Source organism: Leucopleurus acutus, assembly GCF_964270905.1.
Source record: "Leucopleurus acutus genome assembly, chromosome: X".
NCBI classification, from domain to species: domain Eukaryota; kingdom Metazoa; phylum Chordata; class Mammalia; order Artiodactyla; family Delphinidae; genus Leucopleurus; species Leucopleurus acutus.
In genome coordinates, this window is record NC_139148.1 from 87,278,490 (window position 1) to 87,303,059 (window position 24,570).

The 24,570-nt window shown below is 45.0% G+C and overlaps 1 protein-coding gene across 1 annotated transcript; it reads left to right on the forward strand.

Annotated features, from left to right (window-relative positions):
• Nucleotides 1-68: 68 nt before the first annotated feature.
• SRPX2 (sushi repeat containing protein X-linked 2) lies at nucleotides 69-21,995 on the forward strand (the record flags this gene model as incomplete). Its single annotated transcript, XM_082864090.1, has 10 exons — nucleotides 69-150; nucleotides 4,487-4,567; nucleotides 12,655-12,846; nucleotides 14,961-15,137; nucleotides 15,415-15,541; nucleotides 15,701-15,822; nucleotides 17,113-17,292; nucleotides 17,963-18,096; nucleotides 20,592-20,713; nucleotides 21,815-21,995. 10 exons carry the CDS (start codon nucleotides 69-71, stop codon nucleotides 21,993-21,995), a joined length of 1,398 nt encoding a protein of 465 aa, XP_082720216.1.
• Between the last annotated feature and the right edge of the window lie 2,575 nt (nucleotides 21,996-24,570).

Here is a 24,570-nt window from a genome sequence, read left to right on the forward strand (position 1 = left end):
CTGGCCACATACCTCTATTCTTGTCTCCCTAAACCACGCTCCCACTCCCCCTTCTCCCCCTTTCAAGAATGGCCGTTCAACTAACTCGAAGAGGAGCTCTCTCTCTGCTGCTCTTCCTCACTCCAGCAGTGACGCCAACCTGGTATGCAGGTAAGCTCTAGGAGCTGTTGCCCATTATTTCCAGGAAGGGCAGGGCTTAGAGCAAGTGTTAGAGAAGGGAAGGGTTAGACCGCAATAGGAGACACTTAAATTAGATACAGAGAAGAACTATCCTCAACAACAAAGATGGTTAAACATTGCAAAAGGCTACCGAGGGAGGTTTTTGAGGCAAACAGATAAGAGATTTTTGAAAACAGGCTGCACCAGCATAAAAATGACGTTGGTAAATATATCCTTGTAGCTTATTTGTACTACACAGGGAATATGGCAAATATTTTATCATAACTATAAATGGAGTATAATCTTTCAAAATTGTGAATCACTATATTGTACACCTGTAATTTATATAATATTACACATAAACTATACTTCATAAATATAATAAATATTAAAAAATAAGGTTGGTCAACATGGCTTTTGAGGCCACTATCTTACCTGCTTCTTCACTTACTTTCTCTCTCTTTCTCTCTCCCCTCCCAGACCTTGTTTATAGGATGAGATTTTTATAGCCCTTTTCTGCTGAAGATTGTTAATGACAATTCAGACAACATTCTCTTAAACAGGAATCCCTCAGTTTCTTCTGGCTTGTTTCTTATTTTGGAAGGGATGGGCATTTCTAGATCCCTGAATGTTTCATCCTTTGCCCCTGGGGAGACATAGGGAGCTCAAGAGAACAGACCCAGCAAGGAGATGGGAGAGGGGAAGGGAAGGAATGAAGGAAGGATAATGAGGTGCCAGACAGGGGTTTTTGATGGGGCCCAGCTGGCATTCCAAGTGCTAAGAATGTTCTGTGGCCTGCAGCATCTGCCTTCACGGGGGCTGGGGGGAGTAGGGGCAGGAGACAGGCCCAACTAATGGAGTTAGAAAAACATCCAGAGATGAGTAAATAAGAAACTGCTTCCATCACAGCTGCAGTCATTGTAGCTAAAATTTTCCACATGCCCTTAGCTCCTGGTGGAGGCTTCTGGCAGTAGCTCTGTTTGGAACAGCTGCATCAAGCTTTCAAACAAATATGCGCACTTCTTCCCCTCCTTGGCTTAACCTGGCTCTGTAGGGGGTGAAGCATAAGGGCTGACGCTGAGATGAAGAAATTCAAGTCAAGCCCTTGGAAGAGTGCACACTGCTTGGGGTTATAGGAGCCCCAAGTCCCCAGGAGATACCATGTGCAGCCGTCCTCCCCAACCTCCCCCCAGCTTCAGTTCAAGTACATGAGCCCAAAATCCGGCCAAAGACCATGAGACTATGGAGTGGAGGTTAGATGGCTCAAGCCCCATTTTGAATAACTATAAGAAACCTCATGGCACGCAAAGGCCTTGACCTTTCCCAGGGTGGAAGCCTGAGCTGTTGGAGTCTTAAGGACAGTGCAGTTTTTTTAAAGACTTGGATTCATTTGAAACTCTCAAAGGGCTGTTTGCAAAGGTGGCTACTCCCCACTTCTCACAAGAATCACTATGGTCATCACTCCTTCTCAGGAGCCCAGGCTGGTGAGGTCTCTGACAGCCCTTCAAGCCCACTCATTCTGCCTTTCTCTTTTCTTAGGAAGCTACGTGATGAGAGAAATTTGGAAATTTCCCAATAATCCTCCCCTACATCACTAGCTCAGTTGTCGGAGCTTGCTCCATCCCACCTGTTCATTTCTTCATTCAATAGATATTTAATGACCACTCTCTATGCATTCAGCACTGTTTTGTTCATGACTATAGCTTTGTCCTCCAATGGGAATAGTACAAGGAAAGCAGCCAAGTATGGATTCCTGGCTAATCAGAAAAAGGATCCAAGAATAATCAGCAGGGGGTGGGAAGCGTTAAGAATATAAATCAAGCCAACAGTGGGTTAAAAGTGCATATTGGCATATCTGTGCAGTTCAGGAAGTCAGACAGTATTTCTTATCATAATCCAAGCATTAGGGGGGATCTTAAAATTGTCATCAACTATCAGTTACATTTCCAACCACGCCTTTGTGAAGGGTAGTGCTTAGAGGGTCTGACTGTACTATGGAAGTTGGAGGAACCCAGTAACAGACCACAGAGTAACCACTGATCAGCATAAAGGAACCAAGGAATGCTGCCCAAAGCTCTCCCACCCAGGGCTGAAGAGGGACAAGCAGATAGAACAAGGTGGGAAGGGGGGACCCTCTGGTTTCCCATATCTCATCTCAGTATCTTAATATTTGCCCAAAAAATACCCAAAGACAGGCAAAGAGGAGAAATGGAAAGGCTTAAAGTGGTAAGGTGGCCCCAACTTATTCCTGTCACAAAGCAGACTTGGCACTGGGCCAGCCACCTCTGTACCCTGGCGAAGACTGTAATTATCTGACTGAGTCTTCCCCTCAGATTTCCCACATCCCCTGTAATTCTGGAATGATGTGAAATGCTTGGTGGCCTTCGATCCCGCACACATAGAGCGAAAAAAGGCTGAATTGCGAGAAAGATTTTGGATTTTTATTCCTGTTGGGCGTTGTCCAAAGCTCTCCCCTACCGCCATCTTTAGTGGAGTGTCTGAGTTTGGTCTCGAGGGGATCAAACCGCCCTGGGCTGGAATACCCATTCTGCTCCTTACTAGCTGGGAGACCTTGGGCTACTCCCTGAATTCCTCTGAGCCTGTTACCTCAAGTGTATATGAAAGCAATATGGGTGTCTACCTCACTGAGATGTCAGGGTGATCTAATGAGATGACGTATGTAACGCGCTGAACCCAGAGTAGGTGTTGAGTGATGTTAGCAGTCGTTGTTATTGTGGTTGTTGTTATCCAGCCACAGGCCTTGGACACTCCTGTCTGCTCTTCTGGTAAACAGAGGCTTGCTCCCTGCTGGGCATTTCTTCACAAGCAAGCTCTGGAACAAGGGTAGGGGGACCAAAGCGTTTAGAGAATCGTGCACATCTGTCCTCCTGTTTACAGGCGCTGTAAGGGTTTGATACTAAACTGAAACAGCTGACAAGAATTCTGTTTCCCACCTCCCTACAAAGAAACTTCCCAGGTGGGGAAAGAGGGAGCAAGGGAGAGGAGGCCTAAGAAGGAATAAAGGAAATCCAGGAGAAGAAGCAAAATGGGAAACCAGGAAAAAAATAAAGGGAAGGAGAAAAAATGAACTCTTTCCTCTGGAATGAGGACAAACCAACAAGGACATGATTTCATAAGGCAAACTTTCAGTTTGATTCATTCCCTTGTTCATCAAGCTGGACTGGTTTCCCAACACGCCCCCCCACCCGCAGCCTATGCCTGTGGGGACTGGAAGAGCCTCATCATCTGTGCTCTGCTCCACCCTTTAGTGCAGGGGGCCTTGTGCCTCTGTGCAGAGAGGAGGCAGGCGAGCTTGTGGTCGGAGTGTTGACACAGGCCAAAGGGCTTCAGCACTAAAACCCAGCCCTGTCCTGGAAGCACACCCTCTCCTGGGAATGCAGAATTGTCTTCTGACTCCAGCAGGGCTGGCTGCTCTATTCCTGTGTGTGCTTTAGGGCTCTGGGAGGCTGGAAAGAGAGCTTCCGGCAACTTCCCTCCGGAAAGGACCAAGTTGTATTCCAATTAGTTTGTATTCATGACCCATTTCCTGCCGTCTGGTGGAACGCACTGTTTAGTCTCCCGGACAACCATAGACTGGCCTCCACCGGGGAGTGGCCCACTTAACGGGATGAGGGTGGTTGTGGAATGTTCTCTAGCTCAGCAGCCCCCTACTAAGGCTCCTGCTGATTAGAGGAACTAGACATCTCTCCAAAGCAGGACAAACTGCTCAGGAAGTGAAACCCTTCTCATGCCCCCTCGCCTTTTGAGCCCTCCCTCTTTGCCTTCGCATGCCACCCCTAGCCCTGGCAACCAGGTGGCAACTGTGGGCTGGTGGGAGCTTGAGGAATTATTTCCCTCTGAGGATTGTGAGAAGGCCCATCACTAGTGGAAAGACCCTTGCTCAGGCTCTATGTTTTCCTCCTACCTGGTACAACAACTGTCCATCCTCAGAGCTTGGTCATCAGTGTCTCACCAAAACTCATGTGTTACATCAAGGAAATGGGTCATTTCTAGTCCAGATGGGCAGGATTCATGGCTGGTCAAGAATTTTGATTTTTTTCTTTTGAATGGAGGTTTCCAGAGCTACCAGTAAGCCACCCACCTCTCCCCCAACATGAGTTCACCCTCTGTGCACCTGAGGTGTGGACGTTTGCCCACAATATTTCTGCTGCTTCACAAGACAGGATTTTCCCCACTAAATAGCCACCTAGTTCCCCACCCATGGAGTGTCATGTCCTCAGAAAGGGACCAAGTTGGAAAGGGGAAAAGGTTGGGAAGGACTTGCATAAGAAACCAATATGTCATCTTGATATATTCTTCATTCTAGGTTCAGGCTACTACCCAGATGAAAGCTACAATGAAGTATATGCTGAAGAGGTCCCACAGGCCCCTGCCCTAGACTACCGAGGTAATCCTCTCTGCTTCTCAGGCTCAGGAAGGGCCTTATCTGGCCTAAGGCCTAGGCCCTGCCTGAAGCATCCTCACCCAGCTTGGCTCATTTGTGCCAAAGCTGCAGCTCAGGGAAGCAGGGGCTGTGGTTTCCACTCATGAATTTGGTTACTGACTTGCCGTGTGATCTCACCTGTCTAGAATTAAGGTTGCCCATCTATAATTAAGTATTGACTGAGTACCTACTGTATGCCTAATCCTCTGTAACGAAAGCCTTGGGTGATATAAAATCTAAGGTAGGGTTTTGTCCCCCTCAAGAAGTTTACGTTCTGCTGGGGTATATGGGTGAGGGCGCAATAAAATTAGCAGGCACAGGGCAAGTAAGCGTGAAACTCTGTGCTAGCAGTAAATGCGATAGGAGTTAAGAAAAAGAAGTCATGGGAGGGGTCATGAAAGATGACATTTAGACTAGGCTTTGAATGATGTGTGGATCTGAGAACTGGAAAGGGGATGGGAGGGCCTTCAGCATAGCAGATGGCCACAGATATAGAGGTAAGAACAAACGTGTAAGAGGAAGGAGCTAGGAAGAATCCAGCCTCACTAGAGGAGATGGGATGTGGAGGGAGTAGTAGGAGGTAAATATAAAGAGTGAGACCAAATTTGGAAAGGCTCCATGATCTAGGGACCCTTCTAAGGAGAGGCAGGAGGACTATCTGTGAAAAATGCTGAATAGCAATTCCTGCATTAGAAGGAAATTTAGATCACACAATGTCTGATATCCCTTCCACGTCTAAGATTCTTTGTTTCTGTGCTTTGCAAGCCATGCTGAAGAGTTTAGCTGTTGTGCTAGAAGTTATAAGGAGTCATCGTATGTTTTTGCAGAGGGGAGTGAGATTGTAAATAGTAATTTCAGAATATCAACCTCATTACTGTGGACAGAAAGTAGGAGTTTGGGAGGGGTAGAGCCTGGGTCAGGGAGATTCTCCAGGAATCAGTAAGAGTGATGTTGGTAAGAGATGATTGAGGCTAGTGGAAAAGAAATGGAGAGCAAGGATGAACCCCAGAGATGTCTCAAATAAAGAGATGACAGACCTAGTACAGATGTGATACACCAAGAGGGTAAGAAACAAACGACTCTCTGAAAGCATCCAGTCTGAACACCTGGGAGAACTGTAAGACCCCTCTCACAGAGACAAGGTTAGAAAAGAAAAGTGGTTTGGGGCTTCCCTGGTGGCGCAGTCGTTGAGAGTTGGTCTGCTGAGGCAGGGGACATGGGTTCGTGCCCTGGTCCGGGAAGATCCCACGTGCCACAGAGCGGCTGGGCCCGTGAGCCATGGCTGCTGAGCCTGCGCGCCGGAGCCTGTGCTCTGCAACTGGAGAGGCCACAACAGCGAGAGGTCCGCGTACCACACACAAAAAAATGGTTTGTACCCTATAGACAGTGGGGAGTAGAAAGATGGAGCTTCGTGAGTCAGGTCGTTAGCTTAGATGGATGAGCTGTCTGAGGGATCAGAGGGCCAAGGTCAGAGCCTTAGAAGACATCTACGAATGTGATCAGGAGAAGAGGAACCAACAAGAAAAAGAGAGATCATTAGTGGTCCGCCATGTAGGAGGAGATTGGGGTAGCACCTATCAAATTACAGAAGCCACGAGGGAAGAGAATTTTAAGGAAGGGGAAGGGATAACAGATCTACTGTGTCAAATATTGGAAAGAAACAAATTGAGGGTATAAACAATATATTTGGCAAGAAGAAGGTAAATGGTGACCTTTGAGAAAACAGTTTCAATAGACAAATAATTGGAGTTTGGGGTTCCTCTCTGCTCCTTTCTAGCTACCTTCTACCTGTCTTCTCACTGCTAAATTGTCCAGACCCACTGCCTCTCTGTCCCAGCACTTGCTAACTCCCCAACTCCCTATGGTCTCTTCCCCACTCACCCACAGATTTCCATGCTGGAATGACAGCCCTTGAAGATCAATCACAATTCTCTCCTCAAGCCCAAATCATATGGCCCCTTCTTGAGCTCAACCTCCCCCATCTCTCAGTAACAGTGGACACCATCCCTCTCTTCTCACCCCGCCCCCTTCCTTGGGCTCCAGGACATTTCACTATTCTGGCCATAGCTGAAGCCAAGAACGGAGATGCGTTCTCTAGTGGTGACAAGAGGGAGCCTGAGGCATGGATCTGAACTTTGAGTGACCCTGACCTGTCCCCTGAGCTTCTGGACTACATCTCCAATTGCTGCTGGACACTTAAATTTGGAGATATCGAAAACTAAATTCTTTCTGCTTCCCTGAAAAAGGTTTGACATCTGGCCTTCAAACTTTTGATAATGATACCATCATTCTCTTAAAAATACCTTAATGGCACCTTTAATAGCCCCTTTTCCTCATCACCTCTCACCAGTCATTCACCAAGAATTGTCATTTGTTTATTAATCCATGGGATTAAAACCTTTATTACCTCACACATTGATAATGACAACTGCCTCCTAACTGGATTCTCTGACTCATGTTTCTCCTTTCCCCAAACCTAGTGACCCACTGTGATCATTTCTAACAGAATTTGGTCTCAGTCTAGCTGTCCGGCCTAACAACTCATTACCCCTTCTCCCCACATGAAATCGATGAGTAGCCAGATTAGTGGAGCTTTACTCTGTTCCCTAACTGCTTTGGCCCATGCTGAACTCTCCCTCATCCATTCATTCTTTCATTCATTTGTTCAATGGCTATTTGTTGAGTACCTACTGTATACCTATTCTGAAATAAATGTTTATTGTCTGGACCACTCGTTCGGCATTCATTATATACTGCCTCTTTGGTTTACTTTTTATTACCCTCAACAAAATAGTTACCTGTTTAACAGAAGGAGCCACGTATGACACCCCATAGAGCTATGTCAAAAGTAGATGCTCAAGAAATGTTTACTGGCTGATTGGCATTCTGGGAGCAGAAGCCAGATTGTAGGAGACTGTAGATGGGAGAAGTAGATAGGAAAAAGCAACAGGTACAGAAGGTACTTTCAGGGGGGAGGGTCCAACAGCCCTATGATTAATATTAATCTGCCTCATCGGTTATTTTTAAATATGTATAAAGCCATTAAAAAAATAAGCCACATGGTGGCCTTTGGCCTTGGGGTCAAGTGTCTCATGGCCATCTTTGGGACTTAGTCTCAGGGCATAAAACTAATTCAGTACGGTTATCTATGTTGAGGGGGGAGGGGTGGCCAGGAAAGTACAACCTGAGGTTCCAGCATTCCTTGTAAGGTCTTGTGACCTCATAATCCACAGCTCTACAACTGTAGTGTTTAAGAGACTTTCTGTAATTTGGGGATGGCATCTCCAGATGGCTGCAGCGTTTTGTTGCTTGAGATGGGATGAGCCAGTGGCTCAAACCCAGACACTGATTCAGGGAATATCATTCCCATTCCCAGGATTAGATATATTTTACACACGCATTTTCATTTGATTCTCAAAACAGTCCTATGAAACTGGTTTATTATCCCCACTTTACAGATCAGGAAACTAAGCTCAGGGAATTTCAGTTTAGAGAATCATAGAGCTCAGGGGTGGCAGAGCAGGAATTTAAGCCCAGTTCTGTCTGACTTCAAAGCCATGCTTATTCTATTTCTTTCATAAAAAAGGTAACCCTTTTTTTTTTTTTGCAAAGAAGGTTTAAAAAAAAAAACAAGAGTTAACCAGTAAAAAGCAGATCAATATTTTAGAGCAAAGTGTGCATGTACTTTGGTACCATTTTCACTAATCTTGAACTTTCTTTCATTCCCTTAAACTGACTCCTAGCTTGGAGTCAGAAACCGTTCTCTGAGGTACGTCCCAATCCTCTGGGCCACCACTTGCTCCCAGATTTCTGCAGCTCTGGGCAAGCTGGTAACTCTGCCTGAGTTATCTGAAGGTAATCACGAAGAAGGCGCTTTCAATCCTGTTGTCAGCACACTGTTTTCTTTATAATCTCTAGAAAGAGATATGTGGATCGCAGAGGCCACAGGCCTGAATTCAAATCCCAGCTCCTCCACCTTCCAGCAATTTTGACCCTGGACAAACACGTATTATGTGCTAGCCTGAATTCAAATCCCAGCTCCTCCACCTTCCAGCAGTTTTGACCCTGGACAAACACGTATTATGTGCTAGTCACTGTGCTATGTATTTTATAAATGTTATTTCATTTAAATACATTTCATGCTTGCTCTGGAGTGATAGGGGAAGACCTCTAAAACACATTGTTAAGTTTATTTTAAAAAACATTGGTGGGAACAGTGGACGTAATATGCTACTCTATGTGATAAAGTGGAGGGGAAAATAAGATTCGCTGTATATGTGTAAAGAAACTATTAACAGTGTTTCCTGATGGGGGGACTTAGTGGGGGTAGGTGTGGGAGCAGGGGTGGGAGGGAGAATTTTACTGCATAACTTTTATACTTTTGGGGTTTTGAAACATATGGCTATAGTACCTAATCAAAAATGTAAATGTATACTTCAAAGCAGCAGCCTAACATGCTGCAATGACAGATATTGTAGTTAGAAAAAAATGGCTTTTAGAGACAGACAAACCTGGGGTTCAAATCCCAGCTCTGTCCCTTACTTGCTGAGGGATCCTGGGCAAGTTACTTCCTCATCTGCAAAATAGGGATAAATACCTACATATTGTACCTTACAGAGCTATTGGGAGAACTATATGAGATGATGGGAAAATGAAAATATAAAGCATGGTGACTAGCACACCATAGCTACTCCATAATGACTAACAATTTTCCTACCACGTTCTTAGTTTCAATTTCCCATCGGTACTCTTTTGTTCAGACAGTTATGAATCTCCATAACTGTACTGTCACCTCTCCCATGTGGAAGTATTTCTTCATCTCATCCACATCAATGGCATGAAAGGCATTGTCACATGCCTCACTGACTTCCACATAATGCACCTACCATTTCCCCTGCTCTACTAGTCTGGTGACCATTCCCAAAAAGGAAACAAGGTCAGTCTTCAATTACTTGTTTTTGGGGTTACTTGGAGATCACCACTTCTTCTCCTAACTGCTCATAAGCCTATGTTTAAATATTCTAGAACACTTTGCTATCAGTGCTGTCAGTCTCACCAGGCTATAGTTCCCAGAGGCTGCCTTCTTCTTCCTTCTGGGGCTCTAATGTACAGCATGGTGACTATAGTTAATAATTCTATGTTTCATAGTTGAAATTTACTGAGAGTACATCTTAAGTGTTCTCACTACAAAAAAAAAATGGTAACTATGTGAGGTGATAGATGTGTTAATGAACTTGATTGCAGTAATCATTTCACAATGTATACATATATTAAAACATCACATTGTTCACCTTCAATATATACGATTTTATGTGTTGATTATACCTCAATAAATCTGGAAAAATAGAAAATTGGGATAGTGTTTTTGCTCTTTCCAGCCTTCCAACATGTTCTTTTTTTTTTCTTTTGGTAAACTGCTGTGCCTCGTGGTTCAAGTCTTTATTTTCTTTTCTTCCAGTTTTATTGAGATATAACTGACATACAGCACTGTATAAGTTTAAGGTGTACAGCATAATGATTTAACTTACATACATCATGAAATGATTATCACAATAAGTTTAGTGAACATCCATCATCTCATATAGATACAGCATTAAGGAAATAGAAAAAAATATTTTTCCTTGTGATGAGAACTCAGGATTTACTCTCTTAACAACTTTCACATATAACACACGGCACTGTTCATTGTATTTATCACGTTGTACATTACATCCCTAGCACTTATTTATCTAACAACTGGAAGTTTGTACCTTTTGAACACCTTCGTCCAATTCCCACTCCCCCCACCCCCTGCCTCTGGTAATCACAAATCTGACATGTTCTCTTTATGCCAGTATTCCTCGAGGCCAGCCAATTTGGACTTATTTACAATAGCTAGACCCTCTATTACTGTCTCAGCATTTATCCTGAGGTATATATTTCCCTTTACTATTGCTTGCTTGTTCTATCCATTCCACTTTTATGTGTGTATTTTCCTTGACAGAATATGGGTGAAAAATAGGATGAGAGTGATTGTTGAGGTCCCGGCCTCGAATGTAAAGTCTTGATGATATGTGTTGTGACCATATAATCAACAGCTCTGCAGCTGTAGTGCTTAAGAGACTTCCTGTCATTTGGAGATGGTGTCTCCAGATGGCAGCTGTGTGTCACAGCCACAGGCTCAAAGCTAACGCTAGAAGCCATAAGGCTGTTGTGGCTTAAAGGATAGTTTTCTCCCTGTCATCTGTCTTCATTCTCCAGCTGCCCTCAAACAGAGGCTCTAGCCTTTCTTTGTTCCTTTAGCTCCTGTTGAGCTTTTTTTCAAAGCCCCCCTTTTTTTTGTCTCTTAGGATTTGGGAACCAAATTAGCTCATATGGGGCTTTAGCCTTCCCAGCCCCAGGCTAAGAAATCTGTGTCAGCCTATGTATGTGTTCTTGGGCAGGTGGCCCTCTGCTTGTTTATATGTTCCCCTTTAAAATCTGAACCCACTGAAGAGTCATTTATTTTGTGTAGCAGATGAGGCATCTTTATGATAGCTTTATGATTTAACAGCCCTATTACCTTTTGTGCTCAGTATTGAACTGGGATTGGACTTTCGTTCCTAAGCAGCCTATTTTGACATGGTATTCCCCTCCTCTCTCTAGCTTACAACTTTGTGTTATTTTTAACAGTTATTGTAAATGTACACACTGTAAAAATTCACTCTTTTTGGTGTTTTGACAATGCAAAGAGTCAGGTCATCAGTACCACAGTACCAAAAATTTGCCCAGGGCTGCCCCTTTGAGGTTATCCACCCCTCTACCCCGATCTCTGGCAATCACTGATCTATCCCAATATTTCTGCCTTATCCAGAATGTCACATACATGGAATCCTACAGCCTGCAGCCTTTTGATTCTGGCTTCTTTCATTTCACAAACTGAACTGGAGATTCCTCCAAGTTGTTGCATGTATCAGCACTTCCTTCTTTTGTATGGCTAAACCACAGTTAGTTTAAACATTCACCCTCAGAAGGACATTTGAGCTGTTTCCAGTGCTTGACAATTATGAATAGAATACTTTAAACATTTGTGTACAGGATTTTGTATGAACACGGGTTTTTATTTCACTTGCGTAAATACCTAAAGTGGGACTGTGGAGTCACCTGGCAAGTGTACATTTACCTTTCTAAAAAACTACCAAATAATTTCCCAAAGTAGCTGCATCATTTTGTATTTCCCCCAGCGATGTATAAGAGTTTTAGTTTCTCTCCATCTTCACCAACACTTAGAATTGCCATTTTTTTTTAAGTTTAGTCATCCCAATGGGTGTATAAGGGTATTTTTTTGTAGTTTTGATTTAGCATTTCTCTAATGACTAATGATGCTGAACATCTTTTCATGTGCTTATTTGCCATCACTATATCCTCTTCAGTGGCATATCTGTTCATATCTAAAGCTTATATTCTAACTGGATTGTTTGCTTTTTTTACTGTTGAATTTTCCAAGTTCTTTATATAGTCTAGATACTAGTCATTTGTCCCATATATGGTTTGCAAATATTTTCCCCCAGTTTGTGGTTTGTCTTTCACCTATCAACAGTGCTTTCCACAGAACAAAAGATTTTAACTTTGACACGGTTCAGTTTCTTGATTTTTTTTCTTCTATGAATTGTGCTTTTCGCATCAAGTCTAAGATCTCTTTGCCTAGCCCTAAATCCTAAAGATTTTTCTCCTATTTTTTTTCTAAAAGTTTTATAATTTTACTTTTTTCTCTGAAGTCCATGAGCCATTTTGAGTTAATTTTTGTTTAAGGTATGAGACACTTAGGTCAAGGTTCTTTGCTTTGCTTTTCCTTTTTTTTTTTTTTTTTTGGCCTATGGAAGTTCAATTGCTCCAGCATCGTTTGTTCAAAAGGTTATCTTTCCTCTATTAAATTGTTTTTGTACCTTTGTCAAAAATCATTTCAGTATATTTGTGTGAGTCTGTTTCTGGGCTCTCTGTTCTGTTCCATTGATCTATGTGTCTGTCCTTTCACCAATACCACGCTGTCTTGATTACTGTACTTCTAGCTTACTTTTCTTCTATTGCTACAGTCCCCCGATGGTGTTATACATTAAATATCCAGGATGGAGAAGCCACATGCTACTCACCAAGAGGAGGAAATTATCACAGCAGCCTGGGCACTCGCTGTGAGCTCTCCTGTGACCGGGGCTTTCGACTGATTGGACGGAGGTCGGTGCAATGCCTGCCAAGCCGCCGTTGGTCTGGAACTGCCTACTGCAGGCGTAAGTGGTATCTGTGCATGCATATGTTGACATGAGCGTGTGAGAGAGGCTGGCCGGCCAGCCACCCAGGGTATATGCCTGGAGGTGTTACTCTGACCTCTGTCAAGTGCAAATTGAGAATCTTCCACAGGCTCCCAACAGGGTCTTTCCCCATCCTAACATGCCAGCTCATTTTCTCTCCCTGTGGTTATTGGTCAAGCAATAGGGGCATTAAGTAGCAACCAGCCCTTCTGGCACAGGAGGTCGAGGAATGCATGGAAGGCTTACGCCTGGGGCCTGATGTACACTTGGGCCTTCCTCTGGAGCTCTGAGCCTATGTGGTCTCAGACTCATTCCCACTTGTGGTAAACTGCTGTACTTCCTGACCTAAGGCTTTAGAAGGCCTTGGCAATGAAACTATAAGACATCCACTAGTCTTCATTTTCTTCTGAAAGTCAAGAAGAATCCCTAAGGCTGGAATGTGGGTGTGCTAATATGCACGTTTCACGTCATGTCCCCCTTAGCTCCCAAATCCCTGCCTCTTATTCAAGCCCTACAGCCTACCCCATTTTGGCAGCTGAGCTTTGTCTGTCCCTATGTCCATCACTGAATGCCATTTGTAGAACACCCATGTGTGCAGGGCCCTGTATTGGTCACTTCAGAAGCCAATCCCTCAGTTACCAGGCTGCTTATAGACTAATGGGACGGAAACACAAATGTGTGCACGTGAATGGAGTGTAAGGGGATGCAGAATGCTGAGCATTCAGAGAGAAATGGGGTTGGTCAGAGAAGATGCTGTGGAGGACAGGAGAAGCTTGATAGCCAGAAAGAGGGAAGCTACCACGTCCCTCTAGGTGACTGTAATGCATTTGTTTTAGGACTTAGACACCATCATTTCCAAAATGAATTTGAATTGGCCTTACAAATAAGTCTACAATGAACATAAAACTTAAAATAAGTCTACAAATGAACATAAAACCAGTTAAAAATTGGAGATGTACATATTTCCAGGTGCCTAGAATGAGTTAATTACTATATTTAAACACTGAATCTGGCTGTGTCCTTCCTCATAAGAGACACAAGGGCAAACACTTTGGATCTATCATTTTCACTGTCACGTAATACTAAGAAAACAAATTCAGCTGAAAAGACAAACCTTTTTTTTGGACCTGATTTCAAGGAGGTCATTTTTTGCCTAGGTCTTTATATAAAGGAGACTGGAAAAAATAAAAGGCAATCATCCTCAAGTCTGGTTTGACCAAGAAGCAAAACAAACATAGCTCATAGAATCTTTATTCAAAGCTCCAATAATTGAAGTTAAGGAGGGTTAGAACTTAGACAACCTAAAGGAAGATATGGCTGGCCTACTTCTTTCAGGCATCAGGTATTTCAAACTAGACTTTGGCAAGCACAGGCTCACAATCAATTCATGGAAGCTGTCTCCGCTGGCACACGTGATGTCTAAAGCACATGGACTCGTCTTTAAGCAAATGCCACCAAAGCTGGCCCTCCAGGCACTGGCCTGACTTGTATTCTCACTGGCACAGAGGGCTAGCCTGCCTGTAAGTGAGCCTCAGCTGAGGAGTGCTTGTGGTAGTACCAACATTATACTCAAAAACGGAGCCTTAAATTTGTTCAAGGGCGTCTAGCATTTGAGGAACAAGAGAGGAAAACTATCAGCTGCTGAGGCTCTGAATAAGCCCAGAGGTTTATATGCATTGTCTCTTTAATCAGCACAACAATCCTACTTCATGGTATACACATTTTAGTGACGAAAACACTGAGGCTTGGAGAGATGAGGTAACTTGCTCAGGTCACAGAGCTAGTAAGTGGTGGAGCTGGGATCCAAACTCAGGTGCGTTTCTCAAATCCATGCACTTGGATGAGTAATTTACTTCTTTGAGACCACCACCCCACCCCCACCCACCAAGAGCAGTACCATACTTCATAATATCAAAATAAGAAGGCAATTAGGAAAAAGAGGCAATCAGGCACAAAAATGTCAGGGCAGTTTGGTGTAGGGTTTTCTGTATTTTCTGCTGTTTCCGATACGGTTCTCCCTGTGCTAGATGCCCAGGCATCACCTCCACATAAACCCCACAGGCCACTGAACTTGCCACTTCATTCTCTCTTAGAGATGAGATGCCACGCATTGCCATTCATCACGAGTGGCACCTACACATGCACAAATGGGGTGCTTCTTGACTCTCGCTGTGACTACAGCTGTTCCAGTGGCTACCACCTAGAAGGTGACCGCAGCCGAATCTGCATGGAAGATGGGCGATGGAGTGGAGGCGAGCCTGTATGTGTAGGTAAATGCTGGTCGCTCCCAGCTGTCCTGCTGCAAAGAGCCAGCCTGGCATTATGTCCACCACAGAAGGCATTCCTGCTCGCTGCAAGGGTGGTACCCTGGGCATGGGCTTAACAAAGTGATCACTTCCCGTGGAGCTGGGCCTCCCCAGTTTTGTTGAGCATCTTGAACTGAGAGTGCATCTTTTACCTACCCAGTGGTGTGGCATTGTTTCTATGGGTTCCCTCCAAGGAAGGCAGGGGACCCACGAGTCAGCACTTGATTTATGACCTTGGCAGACATAGATCCCCCCAAGATCCGTTGTCCCCACTCCCGTGAGAAGATGGCAGAGCCAGAGAAACTGACTGCTCGAGTATACTGGGACCCACCCCTGGTGAAAGATTCGGCTGATGGCACCATCACCAGGTGAGTAATGGATGCCTCCTATGCTTCCCACCAGCTTCTCCCAGGCACTCAGGCTGCCCACACTGAACCGCTCAGACTGAGGGTACAGTGATAATGTGCCCCAGACCCCAGTTCTAAGAGTCACTTTCCTCAGTGGCTCTCTCACTTTGTCCCATGCAGGGTGACACTTCGGGGCCCTGAGCCTGGCTCTCACTTTCCTGAAGGAGAGCACGTGATTCGTTATACTGCCTACGACCAAGCCTACAACCGGGCCAGCTGCAAGTTCATTGTAAAAGTACAAGGTTAGAAAGAAGTCTTCCATTTCTACATTGCTTATTATTCCTGCTCTTCCCTTACCCTCCAGATGCCCATCACAACCCTCTCCTCTCTATACCTAAAACAGACACTGCATATATATTGGGAGATGGGGAAAATAAGTTCACTAAACAGGTCATTCAGGAAGCCTGCATGACATGTGCATACACATGTTTCAGAAACTCTGTTTCCCAACAAGACTTTCTCACTCTCCTAAATCTACATAAAATCCACAAAGGTACTCTTATCCATTTCTTTTCTTGGCCTTCAAATTAATGATTAAAGCTAATCAGCCTTCATTCTCCATCTTCCTCCTCTGCTGAAATTGGTGGTGTTGGCTGCCTGATTCTTGCTTTTTGTTTTGTTTTGTTTTCATCATAAAATTAATTCATGCTCACTGTTGAACATATGGGAAATAAAGAGATATATAAAGGGGAAAAAACCTATTACTCTATCATCCAGAGGCAATTGTTGTTAATCTTTTGGTATTTTCCTTCCAGTCTTTTATTCACACATACTTTAAAAAATATATAATTGAGATCATACTGCATATCCAATCTTATGTCACCCTTTTTTACTTTTCATTATAACACAAGTACTTTGTTTTTGTTTTTGTTTTTTTTTTTTTTTGCGGTACGCGGGCCTCTCACTGTTGTGGCCTCTCCCGTTGTGGAGCACAGGCTCCGGACGCACAGGCTCAGCGGCCATGGCTCACGGGTCCAGCCGCTCCACGGCACGTGGGATCCTCCCGGACCGGGGCACCAACACGTGTCCCCTGCATTGGCAGGCGAACTCTCAACCATTGCACCACCAGGGAAGCCCCCTTCAGAAGTATTTTAATAACAGTATAATAATCTGCTTCTAAGAATATATCATACTTTGCTTAACACTTCTCCCACTGATGGATATTTAAGTCTCCTCCAATTTCTTTTTGCTATTAAAAGTAATTTGTATGGTAGTCATCTTTATGAGGGGTGTCCCCAAAGTCTGAAAACAAAAATGGCAATTTCTTTTTACAGATTGATACTCTTTTGATGACACTATATATACTCACCTGTGCTTCCACATTTTATGAACACCTTTGCCTACATTTTAGATTTAATTCCGTAAGGAAGGAAAATTCTGGCTCTAGCTCTGGCCATTGGAAACACAGACAAGTCATTCATTCTGATCTTTCTGGGTCTGCTGATCTAGAAAACCCAGGATAGGCATCCTCTTAGCCTTTTTTTTTTCTAAAAGAGATAACATAGCCCCTAACTTGAACTCCTCCCTGATAGTGAGACGCTGTCCAACTCTGAAACCACCACAGCATGGCTACCTCACTTGCACCTCAGCGGGGGACAACTATGGTGCCACCTGTGAATACCACTGTGATGGAGGGTATGAGCGCCAAGGGACCCCCTCCCGGGTGTGCCAGTCCAGCCGCCAGTGGTCAGGATCACCACCTATCTGTGCTCGTGAGTGAAACTAGGAAATGGGGAGAGTGGACATATTGATCAGGGCTACTTTGGGGGATCTCCCAATGTCTATGACTCAGGGGCCAAGAGCAATGTGTCTGATGTGGGAATGGGGGATTCTGAGATGTTTCAGGGCCAGTGTTCCCCCTTAGCATACTCCACCTCCAAGAAAAAGGGTTTAAAATCTCCAAGTGTTCTTTCAGGATTTCCCCCAAGGAAAATGGAGAATGGACTTGAGGACACGGGGAGGGAGAAGGGTAAGCTGGAACGAAGTGAGAGAGCGGCATGGACATATATACACTACCAAATGTAAAATAGACAGCTAGTGGGAAGCAGCCACATAACACAGGGAGATCAGCTCAGTGCCTGGTGACCACCTAGAGGGGTGGGATAGGGAGGGTGGGAGGGAGGGAGACGCAAGAGGGAACAGATATGGGGACATATGTATATGTATAACTGATTCACTTTGTTATACAGCAGAAACTAACACACCATTGTAAAGCAATTATACTCCAATAAAGATGTTAAAAGAAAAAAAGAAAGAAAGAAAGAAAGGGAGAAACAACCAAAAAAGGTTAACCCGAAAGGCTGGAACACCTCAAGATGTTGTTATCCATGCTGGGATGAAGGAGCAGGCCATACTCTGACTGGCCATGTGCTTCTGCCCTAGCTATGAAGATTAATGTCAATGTCAACTCGGCTGCTGGCCTTCTGGATCAGTTCTATGAGAAACGGCGACTCCTCATCATCTCGGCTCCTGATCCCTCCAACCGATATTATAAAATGCAGATCTCTATGCTACAGGTGAGAGCCACTCCTCTAACCAGGGCTTAGCTTCTTTGCATTCCCCCTACCCCACTCCGTTACTCTCCTACCTCTTCTCAAAGACTTGCTCTTTCTGCAGCACAAATGCTACTTCCTCAGACTCTGTGGACAACATTTGATCAGTTTTACTGTTGACAAATTTAGCACATTTTAAAAACCGCTGTTTTTACTGAAAAGACAGTGAGGTTACTGGAATGGTGGGTTACAGGAGGCTTGGTGAAGCATGAGAAGGCTGTGTGGCAAAACACTCTGGAGAGACTTGTAAGATGTATGATCAAATGTAAATGTGGGGAATTAATTATGTTTATGTTTTCAAGGTATAATAGCACTAACAGACAGACAGTAAGTGCTATATAAGGACCAGGTATACAAGTATGTGCTTTACACATATTCACTTAATTCTCACAGCAATCCTTATGAAATAGGTACCATTACTATCTCCATTTTTTAGGTAAGGAAACTGAGGCATAGAGTGGTTAATGATTTGCCCAAAATCACTAGCTAGTAAGTGGCCGAGCCAGGACCAAACCCAGACAGTCTGATTCCAGGATCTGTGCTCTTAACCACGACTAATAGCAGACGAGAAGGAAAAGTGTTGTGATATCGCAAAGTAATATGTGGGAATTGCGCGAGGATTTTTAACATTCTACCAGATATCTAGTTAAAGCCACTTGTGGGGGAAGGAGAAGTGGAAAGGACAGAATAGATCTGACCATTGGGACTTGTGAAAGGAATAGACCAGATTCTATCACTATGTTGTACACCTGAAACTTAAATAATATTGTAAATCAACTATACCTCAGTAAAAAAATAATATAATGTTAAAAATAAAGAATAGACTAGGCTCTTGAAGAGAATTCAAGTTATGCTGACAAGACTTGGAGAACCAGCTCTGATAAGCTGAAAGGGGCTGGATACCCAGGTAAAAGAAGAAGTTATTTAGGGGGGTTCTAAAAGTTGAATCTTACAAGTTGCCAAGTCAATATTCAGAGGCCCAGGATGAAAGCAGCTGTATCAAGAGAATGACCCTGGGTATCTAGACCAAAAAGGACCTAATTCCTCCAGGGATCCCAAAAAGGCAGACAAAGGCAATACCTCAGCTTGAGCAGAAAGCAAGAACAAGAACAGAAACCAGCCAGGGAGGACTGTGACTTTGAGGGCCAGGTCTAGAGGAGTAGCCCAAAGATTAAACAAGGGGTGGGCACTAGGCAGTGCTCACTGCTACTTTAAACCTCCCCCCAGGTAACTGGCTAAGAGGCACCCCTGCTGGATGAGGCAGGACAAAGAACCGGGGTAGGGTTACAGGGTGTCCAGCCCAGTGCAGAGGAACGTGAGAAAGGGTAACGGAAAGAGCACTGGCACCATTTTGGAGAAATTCTGGAGACTGAGAGAAGGCCATGGCCATGTAGCCTAGTGGTAAGGAGCACACACTTGGGGCAGGCAGCCTCGGCCCTCATTTTGAATTTTGGCTCAGCATCTTATTGTCATGAAAATGTGGGCAAGTTACTTTCTCCTTTACAGAATAAGAATGATACCACCTACCCTGTTAGGGGTGTTGTGAGGATTAAATTCAATTTTTCCCGCGAAGCATTAGGTATGTGTGTTCGATGAACAATAGTCACTGTTATCCTATCACAACAGCTATCCATTAAGAACCTATGTAGCTTCCAGTTATAAAATAAATAAGTCCTGGGGATGTGATGTACAGCACGGTGACTATAGTTATATCGTATGTTTGAAAATTGCTAAGAAAGTAGATCTTAACAGTTCTCATTGCAAGAAAAAAAATGGGACTATGTGTGGTGATGAATGTTAACTGGACTTATTGTGGTGATCATTTTGCAATATAGACAAATATCAAATCATTATATTGTACACCTGAAACTAATATAATGTTATATGTCAAATAATATCTCAATTTAAAAATGAACCTATGTATTTAAAAACCTATGCAGGGGCTTCCCTGGTGGCACAGTGGTTGAGAGTCCGCCTGCTGATGCAGGGGACGTGGGTTGTGCCCCGGTCCGGGAAGATCCCACATGTCGCGGAGCGGCTGGGCCCGTGAGCCATGGCCGCTGAGCCTGCGCGTCCAGAGCCTGTGCTCCGCAACGGGAGAGGCCACAACAGTGAGAGGCCCACGTACCGCAAAACAAACAAACAAACAAACAAAAAACCTATGCAAAACTAAGCAAGGAGAGATGATGTTCCTGCAATTTATCAATTACATTTCTCTTTTCTACCCCACATGGTGTAACCAGTGTCCCACACTTCATTAGAATAAAGGAAACACTGTTAGGGCAAGTGCTTCAGGAATGACAGAGGGAAGAGGTCGTAGACCCCCTGGTGTGATGGTTGGGGAAGAAGCCCCTCCTTTCCCACACTGCCTCCACGTGGTCCCAGGAGGAATCAGCTAAGTAGCCTTAGGTTTGAGTCTGATAGCCTATTACAGAAAACCTTCTTCTCTCCCCTCCCAGCAATCCATCTGCGGACTGGACCTGCGGCACGTGACCATCATTGAGCTGGTGGGGCAGCCACCTCAGGAAGTGGGGCGCATCCGGGAGCAACAGCTGTCAGCCAGCATCATCGAGGAGCTCAGGTCCAGGCTGCGAGGCCACAGGGAAGGGCTGGGCGGAAACTCTAGGCAGGTCATTGGCCACAGGAGCGTTGTGGGACAATCAGCAGACACTACTCTCTTAGGGAATTCCTTGTGTTTGAACTCTTTGGATGTATTAGGTAAGGTCAGAGAGTGGCAGGGTGTCAGAATTAAATTGGGGGTTGGGCGGTGCTTAAAATACAGATGACCACCCCAAACCACCTCAGGACTGTGCTTTTAGGAGGCACCTGAGGTGACTCTGAAGCACAGCCAGGGCTGAGACACAGACCCAGACATGACTCAGATAAGCCTCTGATCCTGTTGCCTTATGGCCTTATCCCTTTGCCCTCAGTCTCCAAAGGAGCAAAACACATTTTAGGCATTGAAATCTGAATCATACCCATCTGCCCCTGGGGGGAGAGAAGACCATAGGCAACAGGTGGTAGAAGTTGACTTTTCTCATTATCTATCTATTATCACCCTTCCAATGCCTCCACATATACTCAGAGCCAATAAAGCCATCACTGATCTCTGTTCTATAAACAATACCTGCCCCTAAAGCTCAGTCTCAGTAGGGACAGAAAGATTCAGTCCCAGACAGAAGAGAGACTGGGAAACACTCAGAGGAAGGAGACTGCAGACTTGGTGATATTGCTCAACTTCAAGGTTGACTAGGTGACATTCATCAACCCCAGGGCTGCCATGTTTGGTTGTGCCCAGCCCAACTCTAGGAAACACTAGTCGCAGCATAGTGCATGTGACCAGTACTCCCTGGAGTTATTCCATGCATCCCGCATTGCTGTATGTGATAGCCCTGCTTAAGGGGGCCTGTGAGGCAAACACAGCTTGGTAATAACAAAGCTGTTCCATCTGGAGTGAGGAAGGGACAGCTTAACAGAGCTAGACACATAGGGGCAGCAAGACTCGGGTCTGAGCAGAGAAAAACAAAGGGACTTGAGACAGGTAGTGGAGGGGATGGGGCCAAGGGATTGGGTGGGGAAAAAATTAGTCCATCAGTAGAGCTGTGAAAGGTCAGAGGGTAGTAGAGCCTGGTGGGATGACGCCAATACAAGGTCTCAGACCTCCCTGGGCTCTTCTCTCTAGGCAATTTCAGCACCTCACTCGCTCCTACTTCAACATGGTGTTGATTGACAAGCAGGGAATTGACCGGGAACGCTACATGGAACCTGTCACTCCCGAAGAAATCTTCACGTTCATTGATGACTATCTACTGAGCAACCAGGAGCTGACCCAGCGCCGGATGCAAAGGGACATATGCGAGTGAACTTGAGCCAGGGTATGGTTGAGGTCAAGGGCAAAGGTCCCATAGTCAGCCGAAACTGGGGCCTAATAAAAGGAGAAAATGCTTTTTCCACAGCTCTATGGACAGGACTCTGAAGTGGGTGAGGTTCCCGGATCCTGGGACATTTCCAGGCACCTTTTTAGGGCTGTGGAATAGTTTCCTTAAGTAAGTCTCTGCTTTAGGTAGCACTGGAGGAGCATAAGAAGCTAGGGAGGGACTGAGGACAGGCCCTGGGCAGCAGGTTGTGGACAGAAGGTCTTGCTTTCCTAACCTGGGCTTCTGCCCAGCTCTCCAAAGTCTTCCAGATAAGTAAATTCTAAATTCATTCACTAACCGGCTGTGTTTTAAATGGTTTCTCTACCCTGAAGTGACAGCAGAGGGCAGCACCATCACAACAGACAACCAGGACACTAGCAAGTGTGGCTGACCTTACAGGTTAACTGTGTGATTGGAGGTGGGGGGAGCACCAAAACATTCTTGAACTTGTTTGTCCTTTCCCTTTTTAGGGTATTGGGCCACAAATGTTCTGTTAGCCATCACTTCACCTAAGAGTTAGCAAACTGCTGCAGGGGGAGGGAGCTTGGGAAGTAAAATCAGGCCAGAGCAGAAGGCTTTCTCCTGCCCCTCCAACTAGCTCATGGGCAACAGTCTCTCTCCTTACTGAGCCTCCAGTTCTCATAGCAAAAAGGGAGCCAATGCTGCCCCTTCCTCAGAGAAACCCCCAATTCGTGATCTAGGAAACCTCAGAACCACCAACTATAAACTAAATCAGGGAGAAGGAAAAAAGACAGCCTCAGCCTCATGTATTAACTTACTCAGACACCCACTTTGAAGAGATGGCCACAGAGCAGGTGAGAGCTACAGCAGCACAAAGCCTAGCCTTAAGGGTCAGGCCTGCAAGGAAATGTGGGCTATTTGAGCTCTTGGGAAGCAGAGCCACACTCAGACTCCCTGCTCTGGCTTTGGCCGCACTCAAGCGTGCATCAGTGTTTGAAAGAAAAGTGCTCTTCCCCAGGCTGCTGGGAACCTTCTTTTCTACTCTCTTGGAACCCAGTGTCATGGTTAAGACTCAGCAGCCATTCACCTTCCACTTTCCCCAGGGGTTCACTGGTGGAAAATTAGAGGGGAGAAGGAAGCAGGCTAGGTGGAGAGGCAGAGCTAAAATGCTCGAGCACTCACTATGTGCCAGGTGCTGTTCTAAACACTCTCAATTGACTGAAATCTTCACAAGAACCCTGTAAGGTAGGTCCTGTTATGAGTCCCATTTCACAGATGCAGGGATGGAAGCACAGGGAGGTTAGGCAACTTGCCTAAGATCACACAGCTCAGAAGTGGCAGAGTTGGGATTGAAACCCCAGCAGCCTGGCTCCAGAGTCAGTGTTCCTAAACACAATGTTATACTGCCTCTACGTCTTTTTCTACTTTTCATTTAAAGACAGCTGACAGCTCTAAGTAAGGAGAAAGGTTTTATCTTCTGTAATCCCACTCAGACAGAACACTCAGAGTGTGCCCAGGAGGAAAGAGGGAAAAGAAAAGCTCTCAACCCAAGAAAACACTCTCCCAAGCAGAGTGATGGGATGGAAATCGAGAGCCCAGGACCGGTGGGGTAGTAGTGAGTCACAGAGAAGCTGTTATACTGGGCGGTTAGTGGAAATCTCATTTGTAAAATGCAAAATTAAAAGGCAGTTTCTGGGTGGAATGGGACATGGAGGAAATGATCAAACTTGGAGCACAAAGGTCCCTTCTCCCACTTCCCTCCAGAGAAATACAGGAGCTCTGAAAGGCAGGAAGCAAGTTATGGGCAGAAGGCAAAATACAATGAGTTAATGTGGGAAATCTCCAATCAGACAGGGTCTGTGGTTCCAGAGGCAAAGATTGCACATCAGGCAAAATGAATGCCCTTCCTTGTCTTTATCACTAACACTTCACGTGGCAAGCCAGGGCACGCCAGAGGGTCAAAGGCCCAAGTGATAACACGAGGAGGCCCACTGCCTCTCAAGCAGAGTTCCCACCTGGGCCTGACTCTTGCATATAAATGCTCCTCTAGCTTAAAATAAATGAGAAGCTTTTGTTTTGTTTCATTTTATTGAGTAGTCAAGACAAATCAATCTTGCTTTCTTTCGGTCAAGTTTTACGGCTATGAGTAAAGTCAGGATTATGAGTCAGGAAATCCCAACTCCTAAAACAGAGGAAGGAGACAGCAGTGGGATCAGTCTGACAGCCAGACCCAAAGGGGCTAGCCCAACCCGACCCTGTACTACTTGTTTCTGTGTTTCTCTCTGCTCCTTCATGCCCCGAACGCTCCTCCTTTCCCCGCTCCTTCTCTTCCCCTGCCCCCTCCCCCCATACAAGCTATTCTGTCAGTCAGCTGACTAGGTAACATCCAAAGCATTCTGATTGTCCTACCCTGTAAATGAAACGTATTTCTTTGAGATATTTTAGAAGAGAGGAGTCACCCCTTTCTTTGAATCTTGGCCCATGCCTCACAGGAGACAGCATGGTCCTGTAGAGTCAGACCTTGATTCACTTCCCAACTTTATGCATGATAGTGGGCTTG